This window comes from Delphinus delphis, chromosome 6 (assembly GCF_949987515.2).
Source record: "Delphinus delphis chromosome 6, mDelDel1.2, whole genome shotgun sequence".
NCBI classification, from domain to species: domain Eukaryota; kingdom Metazoa; phylum Chordata; class Mammalia; order Artiodactyla; family Delphinidae; genus Delphinus; species Delphinus delphis.
In genome coordinates this window covers 94,882,871-94,905,484 of record NC_082688.1, presented here as the reverse complement: position 1 = coordinate 94,905,484, position 22,614 = coordinate 94,882,871, and the positions used below count along the sequence as shown (strand labels likewise).

The 22,614-nt window shown below is 35.1% G+C and overlaps 1 protein-coding gene and 2 pseudogenes across 4 annotated transcripts in view; 1 reads left to right on the top strand and 2 right to left on the bottom strand.

Annotated features, from left to right (window-relative positions):
• AUH (AU RNA binding methylglutaconyl-CoA hydratase) overlaps positions 1 to 22,614 on the top strand; it is a 159,609-nt gene that overhangs the window by 48,012 nt on the left and 88,983 nt on the right. For all 4 annotated transcript variants that reach the window (XM_060015103.1, XM_060015102.1, XM_060015101.1 and 1 more), the window contains one exon: positions 7,164 to 7,250. In XM_060015103.1, the coding sequence (XP_059871086.1) occupies positions 7,164 to 7,250 (87 nt within the window). The remainder of the gene's footprint in view (positions 1 to 7,163; positions 7,251 to 22,614) is intronic.
• LOC132427755 (small nucleolar RNA SNORA70) lies at positions 185 to 277 on the bottom strand (annotated as a pseudogene).
• Positions 331 to 419, bottom strand: LOC132427757 (small nucleolar RNA SNORA70; annotated as a pseudogene).

The following is a 22,614-nucleotide window of genomic DNA, read 5'->3' as shown; positions in this document are numbered from 1 at the left end:
TTGGCCCTGTGTGGGCCTTAATCACTTGCTCCTTGTTCTGCAGTTTGGTGCGGATGGACGTGATGACTTGGCCAGTGTGGACCCTGGCCACTGCGTGCTGGGGCTTTCCAAAGGCACCCTGTATACCTGTCTGGAGCCTAGATTGGGCAGAGCATGATGTCAGACATGAATGTCCACTGGTAAGGGCTGTCTCGAAGGTCCTTTAGGGCAACTCATATAAGCAACAGGCTGCATGCACTACCAAGGAAGCAGCTTTTTTTTTTTTTTTTTTCGTTAGTGCCTTAGTTATCTGTTTTTTTGTTTTTTTTTTTAACATCTTTATTGGAGTATAATTGCTTTACAATGGTGTGTGTGTGGCTGCTTTTTGCAGCCATTGCACACCAGGCCTCCACAGAGAAAAGAGGCCTGATTAGCTGCAGAAGGAATTTTTTTTAACGTAAATTTTTAAATTGAATTATAATATACATAGGGAAAATTGCACAAACTGTAAGTTAAATTTCTGCAAAATGAACTCACCTGTGCAATCACCACCCAAATTAAGAAATGAACACTACCATTACCAGCACACCATAATTCATCCGTTATGCTTCTTCCTATCATTAACCATCTCTCACCCGAAAGATAGTGGAGGTTTTTCTGATTTTTATTACCAAATACTAATTTTGCCTGTTTTCAAACTTTATGTAACTGGAATTATCCAGCATGTATCTTTTAAGGTTGACTTCTTCTCAACACGTTTGTGGGATTCAGTATGTACTGTTCGTCTAGGAATAGTTATATTCATATTTGTGGGAATATTTCACAATTTATTCATTTTGCTGTTGATGAATGTTTGGGGTGTTGCTGGTTTCAGCTATTCTGAATAATGCTTCTGTGAATATGCTTATACGTGTCCTTTAGTGTACATATCATGTGTTTCTGTTGGATGTGTATACTTGGGATGGTGATTTTTTTTTACCAGTTTTACTCCCAGCAGCATTAAATCAAAGTTCTCATTGCTCTATACCTTCACCAACACTTTAGCACTGTACTGCTTATAAAACTATCTGTGGTGTTTTTTTTTTTTTGTTTTTATTTGCGGTACGCGGGCCTCTCACTGTTGTGGCCTCTCCCGTTGCGGAGCACAGGCTCCGGACACGCAGGCCCAGCGACCATGGCTCACGGGACCAGCCGCTCCGCGGCATGTGGGATTTTCCCAGACCGGGGCACGAACCCGTGTCCCCTGCATCGGCAGGCGGACTCTCAACCACTGCGCCACCAGGGAAGCCCCAACTATCTGTGTTTGTAATCGGTGTTTCCTTGATGATTAGTCATGTTGTATTCCTTTTCATCTCTTTATTAGCCAGTGTTATATTCTCTTTCGTGAATTATCTGTATGAATCTTTTGCCTATATTTTATAGTTGGGTTATTTATATTTTTCTTCCTGATTTATAGTTCTTTACATGCACAGGACACATGTATTTAAGATACCATTTCCCACTCTTTTACTTGCATATTCACTCGCTTAATGATGTCCTTTGATGAACAGAAGTTTTTAATTTTAAAGAACTCTAGTGTTTTCCTTTTAAAAGTGTTGGAAAAACCTTTTAAAAATCTTTGTCTATACCAAAATCTTAAAGATATCTTTGGATATTTTCATTTAGAAGTTATTTGTTTTACCTTTCAGATTTAGGCTGTAATGCACTGATTTGTGTGTGTATATGATATGAAGGGTCAAGAATTGTTTTTCCCCATATGAACCTTCAGTGGTCCCAGCTCCATTTATTGGAATGTTCCAGCAGTGCCATCTTTGTCATAAATCAAGCAGGTCTTTTCTGGACTTGCTATTCTGTTCCATTGCTCTGTTTCTCTATCTTTGAGCCAGTGTCCCATTTTCTTAATTACTGTAGCTTTATAATACATCTTATTTTAATATAAATTCTCCAGCTTTTTCTTCTTCAAGATTATCTTGACTATTATTGGGCTTTTGCATATCCACTTTGTCAATTGCTAAAAATCATTGGGATTTTGATTGGAACCACACCGAATCTATTAATTTGGAGAGAATTTACATCTTTTAGTATGGAATCTTCTAACACATGAAATGATATATTCCTCCATTTATTTAGGACTTTAATTTAGATTTTGTAGGTTTTTAGTGTCAAGATTTTGTACATCTTTTATTAGATTTATTCCTTGGCTCTTTGATCTTTGAATGTTAATATAAATGGTATCTTTCTAAAATTTCACAAATTTCTTTTGCTAGTACATAGAAAGTTGATTTTTTAATATTGAACCTGTATCCAGCAACCTTACTAAATTCACTTATTTTTATGGTTTGTAAATTCTTTTGGATATTCCTCATGTATAATTAAGTCATCTGCTAATTATGCAGTTTTATTTTTTCCTTCTGTTCCTTGTAATTAAAAAAATTTTCTTATTACACAGACTAGTACATCTGTTCCCATCTGTAGAAGTGATAAAGAATACCTTTTCTCATTCTTGGTCTCTGAGAGGAAGTAATTGACCATTAAAGGTGGTGTTAGCTATAGGTATTTTGTAATTACTCTTTATAAAATCAAAAAGATTCTTTTCTTTGCTATGAATTTTTAATTAATGAGTGTTAATTAGAGAGGACACCAAAAGTACAAGTAATAAAATACAAAAAATTGATAAATTGGACTTCATTAAAATTAAACTTTGAAAAACCATCAAGAATCATCAAAAGGTAAGCCACAGGGAGAAAATATTGAATCATATTTCTGAAAAAGGACTTGCATGCAAGATATAACTCTTACAACCCAGTAAGAATAAAATAAATTATCCATCAAAAAAATGAGCAAAAGATTTGAATAGACATTTCACTCAAGAAACTGTATGAATGGCTAATAAGCACCTTGAAAAGATGCTAACCTCATTAGTCATTAGGGAAATGCAAATTTAAAACCATAATAAATACCACTTCATGTCCACTAAAATGGCTATGATAAAAGGGCAGACTAGTGTTGGTGACCTTGTAGGACAATAGAGACCCTTAGGCATTACTGATAGGAATGTAAAGTGGTGCAGCCACTATGGAAAACAGTGGCAGGTTTTTTTCCTTCTTTTCTTTTTTAAGTTAAATAGAAATTTACAATATAGCCCAGCAATTTCACTCTATCCAAGACAAGTGAAAAAATTTCTCTACACAAAGACTTGTATGCAGACGTTCATGGTAGTATTTTTCATAATAGCCAAAAAAGTAGAAACAACCCAAATGTCCATCAACCAATGAATGGATAAACAAAATGTCTGTCCCTACAATGAAATACTATTTGGTAATAAAAAGATAAAAAATACTGATTCATCTTTATATCATGGATGAACCTGAAAAACACTACACTGTGTGAAAGAAAGAAACAGAAGACCATATATTATATGAGTTTATTTGTATGAAATGTTCAGAAAAGGCAAAGTTATAGGAAAATATCAGTAGATTAGTTTGGGGCTAGAAGTGAGAACAGGGAGTGACTGCATATGGGTGTGAGGGACCTTTTCTGTGATAATGGAAATGTTCTAAAACTGGGTTGTGGTGATGGTTGTACAACTCTGTAAATTTACTTAAAAAATATTGAATTGTGTATTTTAAATGACTGAATTTTATTTTATGTAAATTATACCTCAGTGAAGATGTTAAAGAATGAGTGTTGAATTTTATCAACTACTTTTCTGACCCTACTGAAAATTTATGTTTTTCACCTTTCTCAATTACATAAATTTAAAAATTTCATAAATTAAAAAAATTAATATTAAAAATGTAAGCCCAGTCATAAATCTTGACTGAGTATAAATTGGTCTTGATATATTTTATTTATGTTACTACTAGGTATGATACACTGATACTTTGTTTAGGATTTTTTGAGACTTTATTTATGAGAAAAATTGGCCCGTCATGTTTTTTTCTTACAATGTTCTGTTCAAGTTTTTGTTTTGCTGTTCTCCATGTCAGCATTTTTAAGATTGATGGTAAATGTTTTTCATTATATGTTTGGAAGAATTTACTATTGGAGCCATATGGGCATGCAGTTTTCTTTGTAGGAAAGTTTTTAATTACATATTCAATTTCTTTAATATGTATTTGTGTTTTCAGATTTTCTATTTCTTTGTCAGTTTTAATAAGTTGTGTTTTCCTAGGAATTTGTTCATTTCCTGTCATTTTTCAAATCCTTTGGGCCAAAGTTTTTAATAATATTGTTTTATTGTCTGTAAAATCCTTAGTATTACCCTCCTTTTCATTCTCGATTGGGACTTGTGCCTTCTCTGATTATCTATGATGAGTCTTGCTAAAAGGTCTATTATTTATTTTAGTTTTTTTTCAAAGAACCAACTATTTTGATTTTCTCTCGCACATTTGTTTTCTATTTAAAAGGTTTTTTTTGCTCCAGTTTCTACTTTGGGATTAATTTTTTCCGATTTTTTATTTCTTGATAGGAATATTTGAAAGGATATTTGACTGCTTGCTTTATCAGTTACTGTGAAAAGTCTGTTAAAATCCACTGTGGTTGTAGACTTGGCAGTTTTTCATTTTAGTTCTGTTAGTTTTTGCTTTATGTATTTTGGGGCTGTCTTTTTTATGTATGCCAATTTAGAATTCTTATGGCTTTTTTAATGGATCATCATATTTATTATTATAAAATAACCCTCTAGTTTGAGTGATGTTTCTTGCCTTACTTCTCTTTTGTCAGAGATGAAGGTAACTTTACAAGTTTTCTTTTGCTTAATGTTTGCAAGTTTTTTACCCTTTTAGCCAGTCTGTGCCCTTATATTTTAAGACGTATCACTTGTAAGGAGTATAAAATAAGCTTTAAAACTCTACTCTCATAATCTGCTTGAAGAATTCCCTGTAGCGTTTATTTTCACGTGGGTCTGCTGGTGACAAATTGTTGTTTGTGGGTGTGTGTGTCTGTGAGTGGGTGTGTAAAATGTCTTTATTTCACCATCATTTTGAAGGATAGGTTTGATTTGTTTGGAATTCTAGATTGGCAGTTATTTTCTTTCTTCACTTTAAAGATACTTATTTTCTGTCTCATACCATTGTGTGGATAAAGCTGCATTCCATAAGGAGACACATCTTCTACACTTCTCTGCTGGGACTAGTGTGCAGTTAATGGGCCACACGTGTTAAGAGCAAACCTTGATTCCCTTTAGGTCCTGGCATGGATTCCAGCAGCCTAGTCTCTTTAACCTGAGTGTGGTTTTCAAAGCCTGCTGTGTGGTCACAGGGGCAGAATGTTGGTGAAAGCCCCCTATTGGAGCTCTAGTTAGAGCTGTGTTAGAGGGTACCCTAATGGTGCCCTGAGGCCAGAGGACGTGATGGATCCCATGATAGAGTTACAGGGGCTCCTTCAGGACCACCTCATCCAGAGTCCCTATGTGTCCCATCAGCTTTCAGTTCCTCATTGCTTTGGCTCCTCTTTCGTCTATTGCCTTCCCCCATACCACACTACATTTAGCTACTTTTATTAACCTATATGTGTTAGCTAACATGCACTAGGCAACATTTTATATTCTCAATTTAAAATTATATTCTTAATGTTAAATGACAGTGAGTTGAAACATTATTTCTTTAACAAATACATCCTACTAGTTTAGAATTCTTTTGACACTACTAACATTTTTCTTCCATGCTAAATTTTAATTCTCCATGGAAAAAATTATGAAGACATGTATCAGACATCCAAAAATCATGACTACCTACCATATTGAGTACCCACCACTTAACTTAAGCAACACAGTATTACAAATAAGATTGAAGTTCTCTGTGTCTATTGCCAATCACATCTCTCTCCCTCCCCCACAGAGGTCACCACCAATTGAATTTGGAATTTATCATTTCCATGTATGTTTTATATCCCTACATAGCATTCTTCTTTTAAAAACTTATTTAAATGGTTATTATCCTGTGTATCTTTCAGTAATTATATATAATGATAAATATGTATTGTATTTATTTATATAATTATAAATCCTGCAACATCATTAGATTTATCCATATTTATACTCTAATTCCTTCATTTTCATGCTGCACATATAACATTTTGTTGTATAAATATGTCCCAGTTTTATTATTAATCCTTTTAGTGGATATTTAGGTTTTTTCCACTTTTCTGCTATTTTTATACATGTTGTATTGAATGTTGTATGTATTTCCTTGGGCATATATTTGAGAGATTTTCTAGGGTATATATACCTAAGAACTGATGGGTTGTAGGATATGTGTTTTGTCAACTGCAGTTGTCACTTCCACAGGAAGTATATGGGCTCAGAATCAGCTGCTACTTGATGTTACATCTAGTCATGATCAATTTATAATGGGCTAATAAGAAAATAAGTAGCTGAGTATATACTATCTATGCTGTAATTTTACTTTGTTTTTTGTTTATTTATTTTAATGGGGATACCTTTTCTCAGTGAGTTTAATTTTATTAAAAAGAAGGTCTTTGTTGAGCCACAGAGTAAACAGTTTAATCCCTTAAGGAATTCCTTATGTTTATTTTTATCTGTTCCAAAGTTATGATTCTGTGATAAAGTCATAATTATGAAATTGTCTATTTGCATATACTTTCAAGCCAGTGATTCTCAAATGTGATCTGCAGTCACCAGGGTGGGCATCCATGAAGTCACAATGATTTTCATAGCAGGAAGGTGTGATTTGCCCTTTTCATTGGGTTGGCATTTGCACTGATGGGACAGCAACAGTGGTGGATAGAACAGCCAGCATCTTTTCAAGAACCAAGAAAGTGGCATCAGTCTGTAATCATTTATGTTAACAGGAATGGGTTTATTTGTATTATTCAATGAAAAAATAAATATTTTAAAAATTTTGTTTCATTTTCTAATAGAATAACTATTGGTAGATATATATAATGTTAACAATGCCTCCTTCTCTAAGAGTATAAAGGGGTTCTGAGACCATGAAGTTTGAGAAGCATTACTTTAAGCACATGGTAGATACATGAACAAACAAATATTATATTCAACCTGGTGCTGGTCTTTGGGAAGGAAAACTTAGATACTGTAATTCCTTTGATAGATAAATCTAGTCTGTCTTCAAGTTATATATAAATCTTAAGTAAATGTTCAGTTTGTTGCCTTAAAATTTTGTTTATAACTAGATTATATTTGTAAATAAAATACTTTGCAGGTGCTGACCTTAAGGAAAGAGTCAAAATGAATTCCAGTGAAGTTGGTCCTTTTGTCTCCAAAATAAGAGCAGTGATTAATGAAATCGGTAAGCACAATTAAATTCTCCTTTTAGCATGCTGAAGGTGACCTTAAATGTCAGATTTTAAAAGTTGCACATTGTCTTTATGTATAAGCTTTGGCTAAAATATTTATATAGTTAGATAGTCATGACCTATAGCTGGTTGTAAAACAGCATGTAATATATTTAATTTGAAAAGTTGTGAAAATTTTTTTTATAATTAAAGATGCCTCCTATTTATGATGACATGGCATATAGAGGTAATTATTAGAAAACAAAGAATAATTTGGCATAAGCCTTTGACATAAGTATTTATATTTCTTAAATAGTTGCATACACAGACATATTTATAGATTGGGATTTTTTTTGTTTTTTACATAAACGGGATCATACTATCTCCTTAGAATTATAAATTTCTGTGTAGTGTTTATATTTCAGTATATATCAATTTATTATTAATACTCTTTAATACATTACTACTTAGTAATCCATAGCATAGTTTATCCAAAATTTGAAACTATTTCTTCATTAATGAACACTTAGGATGTTTTTGTTGTTTTGTTTTTGTGGGGTTTTGCCATTTTTGTTATTTATAGTAAAGCAGTGATTATCTTTGTACAAAGTCTTTTAGAACATTAGTATGTATATTTATAAGATTGCTAAACATGGTATTGCAGTTCTAAGTATCATGTGTTCATTTTACATTTTAATAAATCCTACCAGATTATGTTGCAAAAAGATGGTAATAATTTATATTCCCATCAATCACATGACAGTACCTGTTTCCTTATAGTCTTGTAGCATTTAATGTTGTTATTTTTTAAATTTGCCAGAGTTGAAGAAAAAAATAATCTTAGCATTTTAATTTTCACTTTCTCAGATGCTAGTATATCTTTTCAGATTAGACTTGCTTTTCCCCTCCTGTAAATTGCCTTTTCACATTCTTTATCCTCTTTTCTATAGCATTATTTAATAACTATTTACCTAAAGCCAATTTTGTATTAATCTTTTGTTGTTAAATTTATTACAGGTATTGCCTCTTAATGTTCCACCCTAATTCACTTCTAGGAGCTTTAATATCTAGAGGGTACAAAGTTCCCGTCATTATTATTTTTCTTTTTTCCTTGAAGATTTTCTTTGCTAATTCTCACACATCAACTCTTCCAAATGAGTTTAGAATTATTAATTTTAAAGTGAAGAAGAAAAATACTCTTATGAGACTTCGATTGGAATTTCTATAAATCTTGTTTATAAAGAATTGACATTTTTATGATACTAAATCTTTCCATCCATGATATGCATGGCTCTTATTTTGAGGGGGTGGTCATTCATGTTTTAATGTTCGTCAAAGAAGTTTTCTTCACATTGGCTTTGTCTTGTATCTTTTTTCCCCCTCAGATTTATCCCTAGCTATTTTATAGCATTTATTCCTTTGAATGGGATCTTTTCACCGTACTTCTGATGAAGTCTGGTTATTGTTGTAGGTCCGTAGGAAATTTGGTAAATTTTATGTGCTTGTACTTGTATAAGCCATTGTTTTTTCTCAATTAATTTTCTTGTGTTTTCCAGAAAACAAAAAAAGTTCATTATATATAAAAAATGCAATATTAATCTCTTCTGTTTCCAGCATTTTAATCTTAACATATTTTTCATATATTCTCACATTGGCTAAGGTTCTTGGTACAATATTCAGCTGTTGAAGGGATCATGTTCATCCTTACCTTTATTTGAGTTTAATGAATGCTTTTAATATTTTGCCGATAAATATCAAGTTCAGAGAGTTTTCTACTATTTCAACTTCTTTAGGAGTTTGCTACTCTTTTCTAATCGAGAATAAGGGTTAAAGTTTGTCAGCTGCCTTTTTGTTATGTGTCAGGATGGTATATATTAAAATTTGTCTCAGATTTTATTATACTGAATTGTATTAATAGTCTTACTGATGCTGCACTGGCCTTGTATTAGTAGAATAAACACTACCTGGTCATTGTGGTTCGTGGTTATGGTGGTTTTTAATATATACTGCTGGATTTAATTTTATATATTTTGATATAAACATAAACGAGATGGGAATCTTCTAATTTTGTTTTTTGTGTTACCCTTTCTGGTTTGGTATCATGTTTATACAACCTTCATAGAATGAAGTGAAAAGTTTTTCACCTTTTTCTGTACTATACAGGGAAATCATCTGTTATTTGAAAGATTAGAATTTGACCATGTGGCATCTTTTGGGGTCTTGTGTGGTTTTGTTATTGTTGTTTCCTTTTTTTTTAGAGCTAAGTTTTTAAAAAAATATATGTGTTTTGGTTTCTAGAATGTTTCTTGTCACCTTCATGACTTTTGTTTATCCTCTGCCAGTGTTATTGAAGACTCTCCTCTGCTTCTCTCTCCAGCTTCAACCATATGGTGAGATAGATGTCTTCTGAGGCAGAGCATGGATTTGGTTTCCATGTTGGTCAGAGAACTTGATCTTGGAAGTAGAAGTTGATGCTATCTGTAACTCTCTATATATGCTGGGATGAATGGCTAAGACTGGTTCAGTTATAAACATTACGTTGATGTTTGTTCCCAGCCTCTTTCTATTTTATTGAATCTGAAATTGGAATTTTTCTGATGCTTTTTAAATGAAGAACTACTTTTTTTGTAGTAGATTTTTCTTTTCACTGGTTGAAGCTGTACTATTTCTGTTCTGGATCCTGATCCAGTACTCTTTTTCCTATTCCATGAGTTCCCTAATATTAGGTAATGATACTTTTCACTACAGCATTACAATGGACATAAAATTTTTAAGATGTCTTTGGTGGTGACTTAGTGAGACTTTGAAGGGCAGGTAAAAACTGTCTTGATCAAATTTGTTCGTTTAGTACATTAAACCAGGGGCTAGGAAACTTTTTCTTAAAGGGACAGATAGCAGATATTTTCGGCTTTGCAGGGGTATTATGGTCTCTATTGCAGTAACTCAACTTTTCTTTTTTTTAAAGACTTTATTTTTCAGGAGTAGTTTTAGGTTCACATCAAAATTTAGGGGTGGGTAAAGAGATTTCTCATATATCCCCTGCCACCACAATATGCATAGTCTCCCCCCCCCCATTATTAATATCTCACACCAGAGAGGCACAATGGTTACAGTTGATGAACTTATGTTGACACATTATAATTACCCAAGTCCATAGTTTATGTTAGGGTTCACTCTTGGTGTTTTACATTCCATGGGTTTGAACAAATGTAAAATGACATGTACCCATCATTATAGTGTTGTCCAGAGTGTTTTCACTGCCCTAAAAATCCTCTGTGCTTGACTTATCCGTCCCTTCTGCCCTCTCTGGCAACCATGTTTTACTTTCTCCATATTTTTCCATCATATAGTTGGAATCGTGTAATATGTAGCTTTTTCAGATTGGCTTCTTTCACTTAGTAACATGCATTAAAGTTTTCTCCATGTCGTTTCATGCCTTGATAGCTCATTTCTTTTTATTGCTGAACAATATGTATCACAGTTTCTCCATTTACCTACTGAAGGACACCTTGGTTGCTTCCAGGTGTTTGCGACTATGAATAAAGCTGCTATATACATCTGTGTGCAGATTTTTGAGTGGATGTGTTTTCAACTCCTTTGGGTAACTACCAAGGAGCACGATTGCTGGATCATGTGGTAAGAGTCTGTTTAATTTTATAGGAATTTGCCAAACTGTCTTCCTAAGTGGCTGTACCATTTTGCCTTCCTACCAGCAGTAAATGAGTTTCTGTTCTGTTGCTCTACATCCTTGCCAGCATTTGGCGTTGTCAGTGTTCCAGATTTTGGCTATTCTAATAGGTGTGTAGTGGTAGATCGTAGTTGATTTAATTTGCATTTCCGTGATGACATATGACGTGGAGTGTCTTTTCAAATAGGCTTATTTACCATCTGTATATATTCTTTGGTGAGGTGTTTATTAAGGTCTTTGGCTCAGTTTTTAATTGGATTGTTTTCTTATTGTTGAGTTTTAAGAGTTCTTTGTATATTTTAGATAATATTCCTTTATCAGGTATGTCTTTTGCAAATACTTTGTCCTAATCTGTTGCTTGTCTTCTCATTCTCTTGACGTTATCTTTCGTAGTGCAGAAGTTTTTTATTTTATTAGGGTCAAACTTATCCATTATTTCTTTCATGGATTGTGCCTTTGGTGTTGTATTTAAAGAGTCATTGTCATACCCAAGGTTTCTAGGTTTTCTCCTATGTTATCTTATAGGGGTTTGATGGTTTTGTGCTTTACAGTTAGATCTGTGATCCATTTTAAGTTAATTGTTGTGGGGTGTAGGTCTGTGTCTAGATTCATGTTTTTGCCTCTGGATGTCCAGTTGTTTCAGCACTATTTGTTGAAAGGACTATCAGTGTTCCATTATATTACCTTTATTCCTTTGTCAAAGATCAGTTGACTGTGTTTATGCAATCTGTTTCTGTGTTCTGTTCCTTTATTTATTTGTCTATTCTTTTGCCAGTAACCGCACTGTCTTCAATTACTGTAGCTTTATAGTGACTCTTGACATTGGTTGCTGTCAGTCCTCCAATTTTGTTCTCTTTCAATATTGTGTTGGTCATTCTGGCTCTTTTGCCTCTCCATATAAATTTTAGAATCAGTTTGTGAATATCCACAAAATAACTTGCTGTGCTTTTGATTGAGAATTGCATTGCATAGATTAAATTGGGAAGAATCTACATCTTGACAATATCGAGTTTTCCTATCCATGAACACAGAATTTCTTCTCTCTATTTAGTTCTTCCTTGATTTCAAGCATTAGTTTAATTTCCTCATATAGATCTTGTACATATTTTGTTAGATTTATATCTTAAGTATTTCATTATTTGGGGTCTTAGTGTAAGTGATATTGTGTCTTTAATTTCAAATTCCACTTGTTCGTTGTTGGTATATAAAAGAATGATTGACTTATTGTATATTTACTCTGTGTCCTGCAACCTTGGTATAATTGCTTATTTGTTCCAGGAATGTTTTTGTTAATTCTTTCAGGTTTCTGCACATCATGCATGAAAATATATTTTGCAAACAAAGCCAGTTTAATGTCTTCCTTCCCAGTCTGTATTACCTTTTATTTCCTTTTCTTGTCTAATTGCATTAGTAAGGACTTCTAGCATGATGTTGAAAAGGACTAGTGACAGGAGACATCCTTGTCTTGTACCAGCTACTCAACTTTGACAAACAGTGCTCAAGCAGCCACAATGTGTAAAAAAATGTGTGTTTTTCTGTTACAGTAAAATTTCATGCACAGTGAAATTTGAATTCCATATAATTTTTATAGATTATGAAATAGTATTTTAAATAGATTTTTTTCTACCTATTTAAAGATAGAAAAACCATATTAGCTCACAGGTTGTGCTGAAGCAGACACATGGCCTGATTTCTTTCCTTTCTCCCTCTCACCTGCCCTTTCTCTCTCTCTCTCCCTCCCTCACTGCAATCCATCTATCCATCCATCTCAGATGTCTTCTAGCTTTTTTATTTTTTCTGTTTTTTAGAATTAATTCTAGTCTTCCACTTTTTAAATTTATATATTTAAAAAAATCTACTGACTTTCAGTTCTAATTTGGATACATTGCTTCACGCTTGGCTCAGGGCTTTTCATTGGTTTTTGCTTTTCAGAGATGAAAGGTTTTAAGGCCTGTGTATCCTTTGATAGGGGTCCTAAGATATTCTTCATGGAAACAGAGCATAAAGCTTACAGATGAGTTGGAGGGTGAAGGGAGTAGTAAGAAAAACAAAACAAAACAAAAACCAAAAGAAAGTTCATCAGATCCATAAAAAATATAAAAAGAAGCATAATCTTAGGACAAATTAAATAGTAAGATGTTGAAATAAGTAAAGTAATTACCATTAATGTCAGTTGATTAAACTTGCTGTTGACAGAGATGTTTAGATCTAATTAAAAAATGTAAATAGGCTGTGTATTGTTAATAATAGCCACATCTGGTATAGTTCTTTTTATGCCAGGAGATGACTAACCAAAGGAAAGAGGTATATAGATATATACTTTGAGATAAAAAGGATTATTAGTAAGATAGTCACTGCATATGATAAAAGTTTAAATTTCTTAGGAAATGTCATACTGAACTTGTATGCACCTGAAAACAAAGATCTGAAAATGTACAAATAAAGCTATATTGGATGTATATAGGAGAAACTGTCAAATCCTCTGTCATTGTGGATAATCGCAACCCATCTCTCCCAACTTATCAATGAGGTCAAAAGACCTTAAAAATAAAGATTTGAACAACCTGAGTACCAAGTTTGGTTTAATATACTCTTAACCCCAGATTAGAGTGTATGTATACTTCTCATGAACATGTGAAATATTTATAAAAAGGTATCATGTGCTGGATCCTAAAATCTTCATTACATTTCATAATGCAGTCTACAGCAACATGGATGGACCTAGGTATTATCATATTAAGTGAAGTAAGTCAGAAAGAGAAAGACAAATATCATATGGTATCACTTATATGTGGAATCTAAAATATGATACAAATGAACTTACTTACAAAACAGACTCACAGACATGGAAGAGAAACTTATGGTTATCAAATGGGAAGGGAGTGGGAGGTATAAATTAGGAGGTTGGGATTAGCAGATACAAACTATTGTTTGTAAAATAGATAAACAACAAGGCCCTACTATATAGCACAGGGAGCTATATTCAGTACCCTGTAATAAACCATAATGGATAAGAATGTAAAAAAGAATATATATATATATATATATATATATATATATATATATATATATATATATCAATGTTGTGTTAGTTTCTGGTGTACAGCCATCCTACACTGGGAAGACAAGACCCCAGAATGTTTGGCTTTGAAGGCCAGCAGTGCTTACTTTTGGGAGAGCCAGAGGGCTGTGGGAAATAGAGACTCCACTCTTAAAGGGTACACACACAATCTTGCATCCTCCAGGACCTAAGGCAGAAGCAGTAGTTTGAGAAGAGTGTGATTCAGATGCAACTGCTGATCTTGGAGATCCTTCTGGAGAGGCAGGAGGCAACTGCAGCTCACTCTGAAGACATAGACACTGGTGGCAGACATTTCTGGGAACTCATTCTACCATTAGGACACTGATGCTGGCAAGCACCAATTTGGAATTCTCCCTTTAGCTTATTAGCTCCAGGACCTGGCCCCACCCACCAGCCTTTCACAACCAGTACTGGGATGCCTCAGGCAAAGCAACTAGCTGGGCTGGACACAGCCCCACCCACCAGCCTGCCAGCTGCCTTAAGACTCCCTGAGCCCACAGCCATCCTGGGACCTCGCCCTGTCCACCAGAGGGCCCAGGACCAAGCCCTGCACAGTCCCGGCACTAGTCCCTCCACCTGAGGGCCCTGCAGCTAGAGACCCTAGGACTTGGCTGTACACACCAGTTGGCCAGCACTAACCCTAGACCAACATTACCAGCCAGTAGACAGGCACCAGCCCCAGGTCACCTTGGGCCCCATCCCTGCCCACCAGCAGGTTGATACACCAACTCCAGGACCTCCAGGACCCTGCAGCCAGAGACTCTGGGACCTGGCTTTGCCCACTAGTGGGCCGGCACTAGCCCCAGACCGACTTTACCAACTCGTTTGCAGGACCTGCCCTGGTGCACCCCACCCCCCATCCCACCCTAGGCCCTGGTACTGGTCCTGCCCACTAGCAAGCCAACACCAGCTCCAAGACACCTTGGACCCCTCAGCAGGCCTCTCTAGGATCCAGCCCCACTCACCAACAGGACGACACCATCTTTGGGACACCCTGGGCCCTGTAGCCAGGTGTGTCAAGATCTGGCGTCACTTACCAGCAGATCAACATTAGATCCAAGGACCCAAGTCCTGTAACCACCCACCCTGAAACCTGGCTCTGCCCACCAGTGAGCCAACATTAGCCTCGGGACTCCTTGGGGATCCACAGCCAGCTGCCTTGTGACCCAGCCCTACCCAGCAGCAGCTGACAGCCTCTACATAAGGCAGGACCTGGCAACCAACTGAACTGGGGGTCAGCCATGCCTGCCAGACCATTCAAAGTGGTCAGCTTGCTATAACAGAAGGGCCTGTGCAGTCTCCATAACGGGCACCCCTGGAGCATACAGCTCTGGTGACCAGATAGGAAGGAGTGTGCTGCTGGAACAGATAGGCCATCTCCTACTAAAGGGCAGTTCTCCAAGGTCAGGAAATGTAACCGAACTACCAAATATTGATACATAGCAAAGAAATCAGGAGAAGATTGGATGAACAGAGTGAAAACATAGAAGTTTTTAACAAAGAGTATAAAATATAAAATGCCTAAACAGAGGTTAAGAATGTAATAACTGAAAGAAAAAATACACTAGAAGGAATCAACAGTAGATTAGATGATACAGAGGAACAAATTAGCTAGAAGATGGAGTAGTGGAAATCAATGAAGCTGAAGAAAAAGAAAAAAAGAATAAAAAGAAATGAGGACAGTTTAAGAAGACTTGTAGGACAGCATCAAGCATACTAACATTTGCATTATAGGGGTCCCAGAAGGAGAAGAGAGAAAGGGGAAGAGAACGTATTTGAAGACATAATAGCTGAAAACCTCCCTAACCTGGGATGGGAAACAGACATCCCCAGGCCCAGGAAGCACAGAGAGCCCCAAACAGCATCAACCCAAGAAGGACCACACCAAGATACAATTCATTGTATTATTAAAATGGTAAAAACCGAAACTAAAGAGAGAATAGAGAATATTAAAAGCAGCAAGGAAGAGTAACAAGTTACCTAAAAGGGAACTTCCATAAGATTATCAGCTGACTTCAGCAGAAACCCTGCAGAGCAGAAAGTAGTGGCATGATATACTTAAAGTGATGCAAGGGAAAAACCTACAACCTAAAATACCCACAAGGCTTTCATTCAGATTTGATGTAGAGGTCAAAACTTTTACAGACAAGAAAAGCTTTTAGCACTACCAAACCAACTTCACAAGAAACGTTAAAGGGATTTCTGTAAGTGAAAAAGAAAAGGCCATTTTTTTTTAAACATCTTTATTGGAGTATAATTGATTACAAGGATGTGTTAGTTTCTGCTGTATAACAAAGTGAATCAGCTATACATATACATATATCCCCATATCTCCTCCCTCTTGTGTCTCCCTCCCACCCTCCCTATCTCACCCCTCTAGGTGGACACAAAGCACCGAGCTGATCTCCCGGTGCTATGTGGCTGCTTCCCACTAGCTATCTAGTTTTTATCATGATGGATGATGGAATAAAAACAACCATCTAGAGAAATAGCAGTATTTTTGAGAAGGGGAAAAATTGTAACCTGGAGTGATTTTCACTGCAAGAATAAACATTTCAGGCATGATAAAATTTTAATATGATAATGTCAACAGGTAAAAGAATGTTAGAGAATTCAAGATAATTAAGTTATAAGAACGTCATCTGATCTGTATTTCAGAATTCCAAGACCCTTTGCTCAGCTCTCTGCAGCCACCGTCCAAAGGGCAGTTGTTCAACTATCTGTCAGGGCTCATCCTGAAAAGACACTGGGAAAAATGAAAACATGAGGAGAGGGTTTTGGGCAGTACTTTTTTTTTTTTTGTCTTTAGATAGATTAGTAAGGGAAAGGGGTTGCTAATTTAGCATTGTCTGGGATTCTAATAATATCCCCGCGATCCTGGAGACCACATTAGCTGGTTTTGGAATTTACCTACAAGAAAGCAAATTTACTTTTCTAAAATAGACCCGACCAGCAGGCCCATATATTCATTGATCCATGAACATTGTCACTCCAGGGAGCCTCCTTAGATCCTTGTTAAATTTCCATATATGACTCGCAGTCTTCCTCTAAAGCCAGCTCTGACCATCCCTCCTTGAATCTTGGTCAATTGGACGTTCTGCTTACTTGTCCAAAGGGTAATAAACACACCTCAAAATAAATTAAAAAAAAAAGGTCACAACTAGAAATGTGAAAATTATGAAAGAAAAAAATATCATTGGTAAAGGCAACTATATAGTAAAGGTAGTAAATCAACCAAATACAAAACTAGTAGGAAAGTTAACAGATGAAAGTAGTAAAATTACCTATATCCACAATAAGTAGTAAAGGGATACATAAAACAAAAAGATGTAAAATATGATGTCAAAACAGTAAATATTGGGGTGGATGGAAATGCAGGGTTGTTAAAATGCATTTGAACTTAAGAGGGGAGCAACTTAAAATAAATTACTTAATACATATATAATGGTATACATAAACCTCATGGTAACCACAAACCAAAAATTTATAATAGTTACACACACACAAAACAAGAAAGGAATCCAAGCATAACACTAAAGGTAATCATCAAATCACAAGGGAAGAGAGCAAAAAAAAAGAACAAAAAACAACTACAAAAACAACCCAAACACAATTTTAAAAATGGCAGCAATTACTTACCCATCAATAATCACTTTACATGTAAGTCAAAAGATATAGATAAACAAAATTGATAAACCTTTAGCCAGACTCATCAAGAGAAAAAGAGAGGGGCCAAATCAATAAAGTCAGAAATGAAAAAGGTGAATTTATAACTGACACCACAGAGATGCAAAGGATCATAAGAGATTACTGTGAACAATTTTTCACCAATAAAATGGACAACCTAGAAGAAATGGAAAAATTCCTGTAGATGTACAATCTCCCAACATTGAACCAGGAAGAAATAGAAAATATCAACAGACTAGTTACCAGTAATGATATTGAATCCATAATAAAAAGACTCCCAACAAACTATAGTCTAGGACTAGACAACTTCACAGGTGAATTCTACCAAACATTTAGAAAAGCGCTAGCACCTACTCTTTGTGAACTATTACAAAATATTTGCAAAGGAAGGAATGTTTCTGAACTCATTCTACGAAGCCAGCATCACCTTGATACCAAAACCAGACAAAGATACCACATTAAAGTCATGTGTTTTTCTCAGTAGATTGATAAAAAGAATGAGAGATGTCAAATCTATCATAGATAAAACTAAAGGTAAACTAGGAATAGAAGGGAGCTTTCTTAGCCTGGTATTTCTTAGTAAAATGTAAAAGTGGTCTCCTAAAATCAGGAAAAAGACAGGAGGCCTGCAATCACCACCTCTATTCAACATTGTTCTGAAAATCCTGGCATTTGTGGAAAGGCAGGAAATAGAAATAAAATAATGACTGAAAAAGAAGAAATGTAACACTATCTTTCTCAAGTGATTGTCTCTATTGAAAATCTAAAAGGATCCACAAATTATTAGAAATAACGAGTATTGCAAGATGGCTGAATATAAGATCCATATTAAAAAATAATCAATTGCCTTTTTCCAATAGCAACAGACAAAAGATATCAGTCAGAAAAAGATATTATTGACAGTAGGAAGAAAAATGTATCTAGAAACATATACAGGCTGTATGGAAAAATTATGAAACATTATTGTAAGACATTAAAAAATTAAATAGAGACATTATCTTCTTGAATAGGAAGATTCAGTATCTAAAAGATGATTCTCACAAATGATTCAATGTACAGATTTAACTTAAAAGTACATTAATTTTGTGAGAAACTTGATGAGCATAAAGAGGCCCCAGGGCTTCCCTGGTGGCGCAGTGGTTGAGAGTCCGCCTGCCGATGCAGGGGACACGAGTTCGTGCCCCGGTCCAGGAGGATCCCACGTGCTGTGAAGCGGCTGGGCCCGTGAGCCGTGGCTGCTGAGCCTGCACGTCCGGAGCCTGTACTCCGCAGTGGGAGAGGCCACAACAGTGAGAGGCCCGCGTACCGCAAAAAAAAAATAAAAAGAGGCCCCCAAATAGCCGAACATTTCTAAAGAAGAAGAAAATGAGAGTCCTTGCCTTATTAGTACTCAAGACTTATTTTAAAGATATGGAAGTTAAGATGGTATATTACTGACTTTGGGATAGACAAATTGACCGATGGAGTGGAATATAGAACCCAAAACAGACCCACAGAAGTAGGGGAACTGATAAGGAGAGAGAAGGCATTGAGGACACTGGGGACGGCAAAGATTTGACTACATTTATGAGGTAAAACAAACTTATATGATCTTGATGGAGTGAAAAATTTCTTAAACACAAAATACAAAACAAAAGGAAAGGTTGATAAGTTCTATGAAATTAAGAACATCCGTTCATTAAAAGACACTGTGAAGAAAGGAGAAAGAAAAGCCACAAACTGGGAGAAAAGACTTGAAACACATAGCTGTCAAAGGATTCGTGTATATATACATGCAGACATGGATCAACACGTGCATACATACATGCAGCCAGGAAGTCAATAAGACAGAAAAATGTTTCACACAAGAGGAAAGGGAAATCGGAAGTAAACATATGGAAAGATGATCAACCTCATATGCAATCACAGAAATGCAGATTAATACCACAGTGGGATGCTATTTTGTATTTACCAGATTAACCGAAAATTCTTATGCCTGACATTACCAAAGTTAGCGGGGTAGTGGATCACCAGGAAGTTTTTATACATTTTCCATGGGAGTATAAATTGGTGTAACTGGTTAGGAAAAGTTTGTTGGTGCTATCTTACAAAGTTGGGCATCCACATCCCAAAAGAGTCAATAGTTCACATTTTTATGGGGTATTTACCTAGAAGGGTGACTTTAAGACTGTTTTTACTAGACAGTAACAAATATACTTACAATTTGGTCCAGTAAACACATAGGGGTGGGTGGGTATCAAAGATTCATGAAATAATCACCTTTCTTTGTGCATTGCAGTTTGATACTATCCTATTTTATTTTTAAAACTTCCTGATTTTGGTCTTCTAATGAGTGGTTTGCTACTTAGAGTTTGAAACAGCACTATGCTATAGGCATTTTGCATGTGTCCAGGGAAACTACTTATATTAGGATATAAGAAAAATACTGTTTATAGTAGCAATATTGTTCATAGTAAAAAGCTAAAAACAAACAAATATCAATGACGGGAATGGATAGATGTTTTGGTATATTTGTACAGTTGGACATGGGCAGCCTTGCAAATAAATAACTTACACATGTAGCAGCAAAGATAAATCTTTGAAAAATGTTGAATTAAAACAACATATAATATTTTGTAAAACTAAAAGCAATACAAAACAGTATATAGTTTAGAGATGTGTAAATGCAATGAAATCACATACATATACATGCACACACAGAGGAAAAATATGAGAATGATAAACACAGACTTCGGTGATTAACTTTGGGTTTGAGAAGGCAGGTGGAAGAATAGGTGAAGAACACCTGGGCAGATAGGGTATTAGTTCTGACCTGTTTCTTACTTTGGTGATTTTAAGGGAGTTTGTTATTATTATGCTTCATTATATATACATGCTACATATATTCTTTATATTTGTCAAATTAGATCAGTGTTTTTAGTAGCTTCATATATCTTGAGTTCTGCAAACCTTTCTTACTTTATTTCTTGAATAATTTTCTGCATTTTTTCTTATGTTCTTTTTTTCTTATTTTCAAGAGAAGCCAGAATTCTAGATTTTTAGAAAATATCTCCTAGTTTTAAGGTTTTTCTTGAGAAGAAACCCTTTGAATGTCAAACAAAATTGGTTTATGGACCAGATTTGCACATAGGCCTCCAGCTTTCTTTTTGGTCCTTATGCTATAGTTCTCCTAGAGAAGGGCTTCCTGGGGCTATTTTTCCCATGGGAGGAAATGGTTTGTCTGGTGGATGTTAATGGATGCTGGTGGAGGAGGATCCTGCATTGTACTCTTGGGACTGTTCTATATGTACATGTGCTGGCGCCTGTTCATATGGACTCGAGGATTGTTAAATTTTCAGGAATTTTGTGAGCTGGTTTTCAACAACCATACATATCTTGAAATTGGTCATTGTAGCAGTATCAGTAATAGTACAAATCAGAATATATCCTACCTGTTTGATACCACTTTCCCCTTTTGTTTCATTATATTGTCATTTTCCACATTTAGAGTATCTTTCTCTGTGGTCTGAAGGGTGAATGAACTTTATTCTTGGCCATAGTGACTATTATGCTGTGCTTGTTTTTAATAAAAGAGAGTCTATAAGGAACTTAGAGGTACTAGACTCATTTGAAAGCTATTTTATTAAAATAGAGGTCAGAAAGAAGTTCTGTGTTTTGAGTCACTAAATTCCTTACTTTACCTTTCCTAGCTTCTTGGAAAGCGTCTTCTTAAAAAGTAACTCCAAAATCCTAGAACAAAATTTACGTCTTTTGCTCTTTTCAAAGGAAAAAAAAACCCAAAAACCTCTTATGGCTCTTTTTTGAGATGTTTTATTCTAAACAAATTCTCATTGTTAGAAGTCCTCACTGCCCCCCTTCAGGTAGGGGATGTGTAGGTTGAAAGCAGTTAACTGACTATTTTGAAATATTAGGCATGAACAAGTCAGCATGGTTGCACAAACATGAGATGATCCCAATCTAATAACGGCTGTTGTTCCTGAACTTACCATCCCTCCTCCGGGTGCATGATGTGGGTACCTCACTACTGGGACCTCCATTGTGCAAATTAGCAGTATAGAATATGCTGTTCTAGAACAGAGGTGTTTATCTACTTTTGACTAGTCTTTCTGTAATTAGATGGTATTTCATGAAGAGCTGGAAAACATTTTTAGAATTCTTTGTGAAGTAGAAACTCTGAGGGGGCAGACCCAGTTCTCTCAAGTTGAGGCCTCAAGGAGTTGCTATCTAATAAAAAATAAATATTTAAAATAGGTTTTCACCAGAATTTTAAGTTGTAGAGTCTAGTGTGATGTGGATGATATTTTTGTAAATAATCTTCCACAGTAATTCTTTAAAATGTTAGGCATTTCTGGCTTCCTTTTCCTTTTTTTTCCTGATGAAATAAAATTGCAAAAGCTTTTATTTAGCTATGTAAATACAGAGCTGAATTTGCATTGAAATACAGGTAATTATGTTAAAAGGCTGGATCACAAAATTCATCTATCTAACAAACATCTTTTTTTCTTAAGATTTTGTTATACTGTAATGTTTTATAAAAGGAAATAATTTAATTTTGAAAGTTTTCAAATTCTCTGATTAGCTTTTCTTCATGTGATTGAAAAATCTCCTGTTCTTATGCATTTTTCTATCAGAAAAAACTGTCTCTCTGTGTCAAATACATAGAAAATATTTTTGTACAACAGAAGAGAAAAATTTTGTATGAAAAATCTTATGTAAATTTTATGGGATAAACCTCATCTCAAGTAGTGCTTCTCATTTATTTTACTTTTGTTGGCATGATTTTGAATTTTAGAATTGAGACACACTTCACTTGAATTTTAGAATTGAAAGCCTCGAAGCAATACAAAACAAGTCACTCATAATTAAAATAAAGAAAATAAAGAAAAACCCACCACAATATAGTGGAAACACTCTTCTGTCA